At 40.7% G+C, this 11967-nt stretch overlaps 1 protein-coding gene across 3 annotated transcripts; it reads right to left on the bottom strand.

Annotated features, from left to right (window-relative positions):
- Positions 1-1430: 1430 nt before the first annotated feature.
- Positions 1431-11967, bottom strand: LOC143337635 (butyrophilin subfamily 3 member A2-like). 3 transcript variants are annotated; one of them, XM_076757290.1, is made up of 10 exons: positions 11746-11967; positions 10655-10715; positions 10227-10498; positions 9805-9901; positions 9238-9504; positions 8086-8196; positions 6817-6885; positions 5764-5814; positions 3852-3978; positions 1431-3358 (listed from the first exon to the last, which is right to left on the bottom strand). In XM_076757290.1, exons 2-10 carry the CDS (start codon positions 10707-10709, stop codon positions 2872-2874), a joined length of 1536 nt encoding a protein of 511 aa, XP_076613405.1. In that variant the 5' UTR covers positions 10710-10715; positions 11746-11967; the 3' UTR covers positions 1431-2871. The 3 variants fall into 3 exon arrangements, with proteins under 3 accessions (XP_076613405.1, XP_076613404.1, XP_076613406.1); XM_076757289.1 differs by having other exon boundaries at positions 10227-10501; positions 11746-11966; XM_076757291.1 differs by lacking the exon at positions 6817-6885 and having other exon boundaries at positions 10227-10501; positions 11746-11966.

Genomic DNA, 11967 nt, shown 5'->3' with positions numbered 1-11967 from the left:
GACTCCCGTTCTCAATGTACACGCTAACATTTGCGTATATATCAGCCTGTGTATGAGAATGTGGCAGTATACGGAGGTGTATTATTCTAATGTGTTTGTAATGTCTTGACCTGCAGGCAGTTGGCCTCATGTGTGCTCAATCAAGGCTTAGATGACTGACTAGGTGCACCTGTGGAGTGACCCACATACAACATGACTCATCTTAGGCTACGTTTACACGTAGCAGGGTACTTTGGAAAATGGATATTTTAGCCCCTCCATTTTCAAAAATAACATCGTGCACACAACATCGTTTTCAAAAATGTTGTCGTTTACATGAACCCGGATAAATACGCCGCCGAGCGCCATCATAACTATGCCAAACTTAACGGTACGAGTGTATACATAGGTCGCTCACATGTCGTTGAGTATTGAGTCGCATGTTGTGACCTTTCAGAACCTAAGACGCTGTTTAACCCTGTTTACACGCCAACATGTAGCCGCCGTTTTCAGAAATCTCCACTTTTCCCGGAGTTTTTAAAAATGATCCTTTTCCGTGAAAAAAACTCTGTTTGCATGTAAATGAGAGGCCAAACCACATGAAAACATATGCGTTTTCCCTAAGTGTAAATGTAGCCTCAAATGCCTCATTTTGCACTGAGGAAAGTGTAGTGTGGAAACGTTTGCCCATTCCTTACAGCCCTGAAACATATCAAATAGAAACATTTAACTGCACTGCAGTATTTTCCATGCGTAGCACACTAGAGAAAAAAAGTTTTTTGAGGCACAGCTCGTCTCTTGTTAAAAAGTACAGAAACATCCCATAGCAGATACTTGCAACTCCTCTTGCATCATAAACCACTTCTCTTCTGTCCATCGGTATAGTCCAAAGGGTCATCTTTTCTAAAATATCACAACACATTCTGTATTTCCCATATTTCCCGTGCATCACATTTCGAAGAATAATCCTCAAGATTATAGTCTTTACAGTAACAGCTATGATCACGTTAACTGTGGTCTTTGGTCTTTTGGGATGACAGTGTATTGATTTAAGAGTCGCTGGTGACTCTTATGTGACAGTTTCTTCTTCCTCTTCACATAATGCTGACTGATAAATTCACAAACAAACAGAGGGACATTCACAGATGGAATTATAGATTAGATGAGGCACTTAACCCGCTGAGCAAAGCAGAAAAGCAGAAGAATCACACAGTCGTGTCTGCAGTATTTATGTTCAAGGAGGAAGTTTGCAGCAGCAACAGCTGATGGAGGCATTTGGTTAAGCTGGCAAACAGTAAAATGGGTCTATAGTCACTGCAATTTCTGTTTGAAATGTTTTCATTCCCTTAATTTCATATTTTTGGTCAGTACTCAAACACAATTTCATTAGTCAGCAACATGACAACATCAGTCTAAATACAGCTTCAAATCTTTACCTTTATTTCATGAGGATTCATCATCAGATCATGTTAATTGCATAAAAAGTTGACATTTTTCCTGCAATGTTTGCTGTTAACATTCACATTCTGAAAAAAGTGAAGACTGAGATAAAAGTTCAATTCTGTGTATTTTATGCAAATTTTTTTTAAAAATGCAGAATCATCGGCAACACAAGTTACTGTAAGACTCATGCTGCACAAGCTGTGAGCACTACAGTTCTGAATCACCCAAGATCTCTGTTCGAGTAATTTATTTTTAACATGCACAGTGATGCACTGCCCTCAGTTCAGCAGATTGTTCCTCCAAAACCTACATTAATAACAGGAATATATTCTCGTTTTTGTTTTCTGGAGCTCCCAAACACACTTTTAGTTTGGGTTCAAACTCATTTGGGTGGTTTCATGTTTCTATCCAAGTATTGTTGGAAGTGAGCATGTTTATGTTGTGCACAGCTGAAATTTTAAAAATTGCTCATGGTTTAAAAAAACATTTTGCCATAATGAACATTTTGATCATAAAACTGGAAATGCACTGATTGTACAAAGTTTCCTGAATCCAGCATACCCTCTCATGCCCCTGCCATCCTCCACTGAGCATCATATCCTATTGCCTGCAACGCATGTCAACAACCTTAAATATCTGGAGGCCATCATTCTAACAGTGCTGACTGTAGAGCTTTTGATATCACACACAGCCAGCAGCTGCAGTGCAAGGCTCCTCTTGAAACATGTCTGAAGGTTGATGCTGTAGCTGTTGGAGATCACCAGCGCAGTGGAAGAGATTTGTGTGTGTGAAAAATGCAAAAATGATGCAAGAGGACAACATGCTGACTGAGTGGAAATCTGAATTACTCATACATTTGGTGAGAGGTAAGATGCTGCAATTACAGGAGAATGAAGAACACACAGAAATGTAAAAAAAAAAAAAAAAAAAAGGCCTTTTTTTATCATGTTACTGGAATCAGCGCAGTCTCTTGACAGGAATACTGATAGAGTCACTTCCCTTTTCACTAATAGCACGTAGAAACTGTTGCTGCTTTGCTTGCAGTCTAGAAAACGACCTTAGTGATGACCTTTCTTTTTCTTTGGCACAGAAGAGAAACAGAAAGAACAGAAATCATTAATCGAGCCTTTGAACGATCAGCTACAGAGAGTTTGACGTGTGCCTGAAAGCACTTTCAGGAGTTTCATGAATTGTGTGAGCAAAGACGAGGTGGAGTACCGATTGTACTATGGAGTTTCTCATCCAGTGCTCCAGGGGATGGGTAAAAGGATGCAAAAAAGAATTATTTTTATTGACATATTTGAGTTTCTATGAAATCTGAGAACACAGTCATTGTAAGAAAATAACATCAGACAAGAATTACAATTACAATTACAACCACAAGAATGTGGTTAAAAATGTAACAAGTGCTTAATGTCTTTTTTGGTAACAAACTTTTGCGCCCCCTCACTACTTCACAGTTCTTGTTTGGAGCTCCAGCACTCCTTCTGTCCCAATTGTGTCCTTGAGAATGGGGCACTGCCCTGGGCAGGCAGTGACCAGGACCCTGCATCCTCTTCTTTCACTCAGTAATCTCTTTAAAGACTCATCGAAAATTGGGTTCCCTTCTCTGTACCCGTCCAACAGCAGCAGAACCTCGCCGGACCTGGTTAACACAGTCCTCAGCTCATCCTCTGTTGATATCTTTTCTGTGAGAGAAAGCTGGGTAGCTATTTCCTGAAACAAGTCACCTTTCACTTTGCTGCAGTCGACATATAAAAGAAGTCCGATGGTGCTGAGGTCGAGGACGCGAGCGAGAGAGTGAGTGGGCCCTTTGGTCCAAGAAGAGACCAGGATGCGGGCTGTGGTTGTTTTCCCGCTTCCTGGGGGTCCCTCAAGGAAAAGCGTCTCTCCAGCTTCTGGGAGTAAAGCCTGAAGAGTCACAGGCTGGCCGTTCCTGACAAAATGAAACAAAACAAGAAGAATCATGAGTGTAAATGACACAAGTGAGGATAAATACAAAATCATAAACTTAAGCATGGTCGGCTGGATGTGTCTACATACAAAGCTTCAAGCCTCAAGGCCCAGTCAAATCAGCATGTGCAAGTTTCATGAAATCTATTCATTTCAATGGACTCAATGATATCTGGTGAATTTGTCTGCCCAAATATTTGATGTGGAGTCCAACTTTGGTGAATTCTGAATTACAAATTTATGACGTCAGCCAATATCAAACCACCTTGGCAGTGCTGACTTGAGAGCTGAAGTTTAAAATGGGTTAAAATGAACAGGTAACAATCTGGTGCCCTCAATCTTTTTAATAAAAAGGACATAACTAAAACTTTTAGTAGCTGGAATGAAAAACTTGAACTGTTGCTGTTACTGGAAATGAGATCTTGGAAGAAGAGTCTTGCATCCTTGATGATTTTCTTGTAAATCTTCTGACTCACTTGTTTTGGAGCCTTTGAGGCAGCTCCTCCACACTGAAAGTGTCCAAGTGACGTCTGGCATCCGCGCTGAGGTAGACACCAGAATAATGGGTTTTCACAAACGCCCCCAGGTTTTCCTCTGTACGGCCTAGAGACAACAAAGTGATGATAATCAAATCAGCATCATATCAACCAATATGAGAAAATCCCTTCGATGTTTTCGGTGTTCTTCCTGTGTTGCATAGTTAATTTCCTGTAGGGTAGCAGAGGAGTGCGCAGGCAGATATTTTTACAGTGAAGGTCAGCAGTCTTACACACAGCTAGTTGTCTTACTCAATTTGTCCTTTTTCTTCGAAACCTTGAACTTGTGGCTGTCTTAAAGTCAAAACTTCCCATTAAAGTCAGCGTCTAGGGGAACTTCTGCACTAATCCTTCATTCACCCGGCTTTTTAAAAAGATTTCTTTTTGGCATTTCTGCTTTATTTAGATAGTGAAAGCTGGGAAGAGACGGGACAGGCAGAGGAGAGAGAGAGAGGAGATTATACGAAGCGAAGGTCCTGGAGCTGGAATCGAGCACACCACAAAATCAGTCTCTGTGCAGACGACATGTTGCTTTACTTACAAGATCCTCCTCAAGTCTCAATTTTCGCTCCTCACTTCTTATTCTATCATCACGCAAACCAACTCCAATATACACCAAACTGAATCCATCCCAAGCAACACATTAACACATGGACAGAAATACAACGGTCAGTATGCAAAGAGATGTCAAGCTCCTGAGCACCTTCATAAAACATCATGAATGCTTCAGAAACACTGGGATTTCAACAACCCTGCACAGCCACACTTTCTACTCAAAAGTAACACAAAAAACACAACTCATCATGGAAACAAAGAGGCAGCTACATCTCCCATATTCATTTTTTTTATCCCTTTCCAGGATCTGATCCAGAAAATACAACACAAGGGACAAAGAATACTTTCAGTGCCTTCCATTAAAATCTCTCCTCTACAGTGACTGACAATGCCAGGATACAGCTAATACAAACAAACTGATTCACAAAACACACTTTACTCAACATAAGATGCATAAAATGGGTTTTTCAGGTTCGGACACATACTGCTCGCACTGCTCAGTGAACACATCAGACCGTTACATCAACTCCACCTCATATCCCTCATTATTAACACCCTTTATCCGCAGAAAACAAGAAACACAATGAACAGCCCACACTGGCTAAACCATCTCAATCTGGGTCCTTTTCTAAGTCTCATTTAATCTGCCTCTGACCTAATCCCCCAACACACACACACACACACACAAATGTATACTTTCACCACATAACTCCACATGTAGTTTATGTAGCAGCCTTTGATCATATATAGTTATCTATTATCTACTGTTACTCTACAGTATTTCTCTTCTTTTTATTTATTTATTTTTCGTGAAAAACACTGTATTCCCTATCGCTTCTATTATTTTATTTATCTATCTTCCCCCACTTTCATTTTCACTCTCTGACTCTATCTACCAAACTGTTCCGTCTATCTGATTGTCTCACTCTCTGTCCATCTGTCTGCCTTTCTGTCTGTCTGTCTGTCTGTTACCACACCCACTGTAATTATTTTCATGATCGATCAGTAACATGAGTAATACTTCAAACCAAAATACCAAATGTTCACTGGTTTCACAAGCAGCTCTATATCTTATCAGTGAGCTGAATATTGCTGGTTTTGGACTGTTGGTTAGACAACAGAAGACATTCAAAGACATCACTTTGAGCTTTAGGAATTTTTCACTATTTTCTGACTGAGATAATAATCTGCAGACTAATCGCAGATGAAAATAACCATTAGTTGCAGCCGAAATCATTTTTAGAAATACAGAAATTGTGCAAATCAAAAAGCTCTTCAAGTCATAAGAGTCACTTACTTCCATCAAAAGCAGTTATCTCTTCCTCATTTTCTTTTTCTACTTGTAGGCCTGGGTGAAAGAAACAACACCGTTAGAAAACTAACACAGACAGAAGCACTGAATTAGTCACTGAGTCATTTAATCATTGCTTTAGTGACTACAAGAACTGCAGAGGTGTAACTCCAAATCCACTCACATGCACCTCAGTGCAAGTTTAAATCAAATGAATTGAACACAAACATGTGTACTTCGTAATGCGCAGCTTCACAGTGAAGGGGATCTTTGCACTTCTGTATTCAGGAGAATGAGGGATAGGATCATGCAACAAAACTAGCTTTTGCATGCTGTCGATACTAATGGTGATTTACGGAATACCTACGTACATTTCAGTCTAAGAGCATTTCACATGCACACATTTAAGGTCTTACTGTGTTACTGTTGGTGTTACATATTTGCAACACATTCAAGTTTTAGCCCTTGTGAAGGCACAGTACGTGTTTGCTTGCCCAGACAAACTACATGCAGCACAGCCTCCAGGGTTTTACAGATAAGGCACACACTCCAATGATTCATTAAACGACCAATTTTTATTTTCTATGACTAAATTTGTTGAAGTGGCAACACACACACAACAACTAATCAGCTTGGTGAGAAAAAGGCGGCACAGACAGGCAGCCGAGGAATGGATGACACTGATAGTACAATGAATGAATCATTGCAGTGGAGGAGGAGTTTCAGGATGGCCCCTAAATGTGTGATCTCAAGCTTCTTCATGGAGAGTGATGGCAACTGTGGGTGTCTTTCATTCAGAGTATGAACATTTAACAAATGCATCATCAGCAATTTGATGAAAGAGACGCCCGTTCGTTGCAAAACGTTTAGATATTAAGATTATGTGACACTTTCCAGAACAACAAAAGCGGAATCGATAAAGCCCCTGAAAGCTGTTGCTGTCTGTGTGGCTTTGGTTGTTATGATTACCAGGCTGTTACACATTATTTTTAATGGGTGTAGCATTTAACACAAGCAGGCGTTGTGCATGTGTGTGTGTAGTATATTGTTTAGACTCACAGCCAAGAGTACAAACAGATCTGCCTCGACCGTTGACCAAAAAATTCCTGGTACCTTGAGCGCTAAACCCTACAGAAAAAAAGAAACACTGACATTAATTCAGTTTGTCGGAGCGTGTCCTGACAGACTGGTGATGTATACCGTATACAAGTCTTTGATCCTGTGCACCGAGGCGTTGTGATGCCATCTTAAAAATACCATCTGCAGCTTTCCGAACCCGCAGCTGTAGTCAGACTTCTTATCGTGTTCACACATTCATATACGTTGCTGTATAAGCCTGCTATTGAAATGATGGAGGTGTTTGTGTGGTTGCAAAATCAACAAACATATGGTCTACTGAAAAACTAGCCACGCACTCACAAATAACCTCAAATTCCCCTTTCACACAAACCAAGACCAAGCTGGGTGTTTCCAAGTGTGATGATTTTGACACATGTCGGGTCCAAAATGCAAAGTCATGCTCACATGAAAACATGCGTAAGGAATCACATGCTGATAAAATTCCCTAAAAGCCAAATGGCAATCGTTCTGGCGCCAGATCAAACGTCTAACAGTAGTGTTTTGCAAATACTTCCTCTTTTCAGCGGCAGAATGACTTGCTTCATGTATAACACAAATCAACTGTCTTTACGCTTGAACTGACATAGTTTTTCACTGACGGGCACAAATTCTGCTGCCCATTTGACAAACAACCGCTGAAGGCTATATTTCAGTTCTGGTTGGACAGTTAAGTTCAATCAGTTCTGCTAAAAAGTTCTTTCTTTTCTTCACTTTCTTAACTAGGTTGTTGACAGCTAAAAATAAACCAGTGTGAAGGCTGACAATGAGGAAATAATGAAGCGCTTAAGAAAATAATGTCCCATTGCAATAAACTGGATGATCCACTTCACTTCCTGCAGCTATTCTTTGAGTGCACATCCTAAAAGGAAATCCAGCCGTGCATCGATGCCACCGACCCTGCACACGCTAACTTTCTGTTCATGCCTTTAGGCTGCATTTTGAATGATGAGTGGGATTATTTTTAATAATCTATTGCAAATAGATCACTGTGATGGCTTCATATACATGTGCCGGAACAATCCATTCGTCCTTTGGTAACATTAATGTTTCCCCACAGAAGTATGTAGAGTACATTGTTATGACTGGTGTGTGAGCGTCAAACACAAATTTCCATATGACGCAGAAGGATTGCTGTGTTTGCTGTAAGCTACATGTCCTGAATCTGTTGTTGGCTGTAATGTGCACATCAAGAACTGAGTGATTGGTTACCTTTTCGGCGTCGGTACATGAACACTGCAACAATAATCCCAACCATTATCACTCCCACGCTCAGTACAATGATGGGAGCATCATTTTTGACATGGGGAACAGGCAATTCATCTGTGAAAACAGAGAAGGATTAGCGTTAACGTGTGTCACAAACCCAGTTTCAGAAATGACAGGGCCTGGACAAGAACTGTACCCATGCTTTTAATATGTTTGACCACTATGGAAATAACCAAATATACCAAAGACAAACTGTTGCAAACTTCCCCTTATTGGTCAAGGACTGAAAAAAGAAGCTATGTAAATGACTCATGCTTGTTTAATATTCTTTCAACTGGGCAAACAGCCCTTTTACTTTTTTCTTTTTGTTGTTTTTTTTATTTAAAGACCTTTTTTTCTTTATTGAGCTCTAAAAGAACCTGAATTTATCTGATTTCAGGAGCAGAGCCATAACCCCACAAAACCATGATATAACCAGAATAATTGGATCCAAAGAGCAAATAATCCCTCATAAGCAGAAACATACACGCACAAAAAAAGCCACACATTTCCACACGTCTCATTCATAGCACTCCTACACAGTGCTGCATCGTTCAAAGCTCAAACCCAAATGCCTTTTCTTACGAAAAATCTTGTAACTCGAAAAACTGTGGGCAAGAGCTGAAACGCTGACAGCTGATATACATACCGCCCTTGTTATTACACTGGATGTGGTTTGACACTAGACACCTCCATCAGAAAGAAAATATGAACGCAGCAGGAAACACAAGCAGCAGATTGTGATAACTACGTAGCTTTATTTCCTGTTTTTGTGAGAGTTTCCAAGGCTTCACCTAACACACAGACTACAAGATCAGGGACAATTCAGCTTGAGTTTTCTTTCATTCATATGAAACGTTGTGGAGGTTAACACGGCTGCTTCTCATGTGATTCTTATATCATTTTGTACGGTGTTGTAGGCAGTAGAGCGCTCACAAGGCACGTGGTGGGAGAGAAAGGGAAAGACATGTGATAAAGGTCCCCGGCCAGACTTGACCTGAGGATGTTGCAATTCCACGGTCAGCATTTTAAACCCCTGTCTGCTTGCATCCTGTCTGCAGTTACAGGTTTTGTGTACAGTCTTGGATGAAAGCCTAAAAGGAAATTAATATTTACCTGGAATATGAAATGTTGCAGAGTAGCCATCGTTAGTAAAGCTGCACGTGTAGTTGTTTTTGTCTGACGCTTGGACGCGTATCTCACTGGTGACTTTAAAAAGCTGGTCTGGCGTTGACACAACCGTCGTACTGGCATTGATTCTCAGCAGGTGTCCATCCTGCCACCTAACAGAGGACTCTGGGTAACCCTTAGACTGGCAGGTCAGCAGCACCTCATCCTTCCCGGCAGACTTCTCAATGTGTTTAGTCCCTTCTTTGTAAGGTGCTAGGGGAGAATCAGACAGGAAGAATATATAATAAATACTTTGTGTTTAGAAAAGCACTATCATGATGATTGTATCTTAGGATCTTGCATAATATCAAAAATCGGAAGCTCTTGAGGAAAGCCAAAAGGATTCTTTACCAAATTGAGTAACACTGGCTTCACTTTCACAATGAGTGATACTCTTATTGCCCAGAAATGACCACATGCTGAGGCCAATGACCAAGCCCTTCCCAGAACAAAGCCCCTAAACCATCATGTAGAAACCCAAAAAACTTACACTACCACAGACTCGATACAAACCTTTGACAGACAGAGTTATGGTTTTGTAATCTGCTCCTTCTCCTGTCTGCACCATACACTGGTAGGTCCCAGAGTCATTGATCCTGAGCCTGGAGATCTGTAAAGTGACAAAAGAGGAAAGTCTTTCTGTGTCCTTGTGATCGTATTTCATGTTGTGCCCTCATAGACTGGAGCTTTGTGAATAAATCAAAATCAGTAATTCTGCTGTATAATCCCTATTTGAACTCTTGTCAGTCAAAGGAAAAGAGAGAATCTCTTGGTCCACATATTGTTCTTTTTTTAGGGAAACACTTCTTGGCAGTGGGCCCTTAGTATATACGTCATGGATTCCCGACAGGATGAAAAGATGACGTCACTGGTAAAAACCCATCAAACGCCTGCAAATTCTATGTAGATGTGAACATTTCACTATTAGTATTGACCTGTAACTTGGCCCAGCCTTCCTCCAGCTCCTCAGTGAGAAGACGCGCTCGGCCCTGATAGTCCGGACTCTGGGTTGCCAACTGCTCCACCCCATTATCCATCCGGTACACTTCCCGAAATTCCCGAAACAGGGTGGAGGTGATCCAGTGCCATCTTACCTTCAGGTGGTCATCAGGGTTCGACGGTTTAGGCTGAAACCTGCAGCCCATCACAACATCTCCCCCAAACTCTGACTCGTACCTGGTTCTCTCGGCCTCAACAGTGAAAAAGACTTCTGGGAAATGATACAAAGCAATGTCAAGATTTATGTCAATTTGATCCACAGCCATGAAATGTTTTCAACAGAAATGCAAAGGCTACATGTAGATGCATTGTTTGTCCTGCTCATATTTATCCAGAAATGTCTCGTACACTTTATGCAACACACCTGAGAGAGATGGCTGGAACATGACTTGCAGAAGTACAATAAGGGTCCAGTCCATTGAGACCTAAGGGAGAAACAAAGGGGAGTTTTACAGATGTTGAAATGTTTTGGTCATGCTACCAGTGACATGAGTCATTTTACTGGAGAAGACCAGATGTGAATTCCAGAGCCGCAACATGTTAGATTTAGTTTACTTGTTTAGTCATTCAAAAAGTTATATGACCCTTAGACAAAAAACACACAACGTCACATGTTGAAGAGACGTTTTGGCCAGTCGAAGCATGACTCAGCTCTGCTACGAGGCACATTACATCCCCATTGTGTTTCTTGATGAAGAAACAAAAATAGCACAAGCATGCGGTTGTTGGACTGTGGAGCTGTAAACACACACCCACACAAACACAAGAAACAGCTGTTTTTCTTTCTGTACACCAGTTTTGGCTGCGCAGCAGGCTTCTGTGGAAAAGACTTAGTTGAACACATGCATATCTACGCATGTTTTTATCTGAGGAGACATGAACATGCCTGCAGGACCGAGCTCTACCCTCAAGCCAAAGCAACTTTAGCACTTTATCACACTAATCTCAAAGTGGTGATGTCTGAAGCTGTTTGTAGCTGCTGGAATGAGCTGTAGAGTGAAAAGCAGCGTACTGTGCTGATTTCCTGTAGGAAATGTTAACAACAACTCCAATTCTACACAACATTTATACCACTGAATGTGAAATGAGCTGTCATTCATGATTATGCTGCGTCTGTTTGGCTCACTGAAGTGAAATAAAAATGTTATTAGAAGTGTTATTAGAAAAAAAAAAGGCCTGATGTAAACACATTTACTACAATTAAGACAGCTGTCATCAATCTACAGAGGTACAGTCAAACTAAAAAGTGATGAATGGCAAAAAAAAAAAAAATAGATTCAAATATGAAAAAACAGCGAAATACAAATTATACAAATTATATATATATATAATAAAATCACTTGTTGACAGATAATTAAATTCTCTTAAATTCGCCACTAACAGGACAAAAGTGAATAATAATAATGAAATTTGGGTTTGACGGCTGTGCAAACTGTTGTTTTTCAGCGCTCTTACCTGCAGGTCATGGAGCAGCTTCTTGTATTTGCATGAGTTGTTTCCTGCTGCCTTCAGCTCAAATGATGGTCTCTTGACTCCTCCGCTGTTAATGAAGTTCGTCACTCCGCTTTCTACAGCCTGATATCAAAGAAGGAGTAGCCCACGTCCTCATAAACACACCCACACGAACTTGATTTAGTCATTTCCACAGGTCGCGTTCACGCTGACTTAGTCATTTCC

This window comes from Chaetodon auriga, chromosome 19 (genome assembly GCF_051107435.1).
Source record: "Chaetodon auriga isolate fChaAug3 chromosome 19, fChaAug3.hap1, whole genome shotgun sequence".
NCBI classification, from domain to species: domain Eukaryota; kingdom Metazoa; phylum Chordata; class Actinopteri; order Chaetodontiformes; family Chaetodontidae; genus Chaetodon; species Chaetodon auriga.
Note: the sequence above shows the minus strand (reverse complement) of the source record. Positions and strands in the feature narration are given on the sequence as shown.

Bases quoted from the DNA above. Each gene is read 5' to 3' on its own strand.
- LOC143337635 (XM_076757289.1), bottom strand. From the start codon at position 10,709: ATGGACTGGACCCTTATTGTACTTCTGCAAGTCATGTTCCAGCCATCT. The intron at 8,197-9,237 runs GTAAATATTAAT...CTGTTTTCACAG, and splicing joins TGCAACATTTCATATTCCAG to ATGAATTGCCTGTTCCCCAT. The intron at 3,979-5,763 runs GTAAGTGACTCT...TGTTGTCTCTAG, and splicing joins GATAACTGCTTTTGATGGAA to GCCGTACAGAGGAAAACCTG.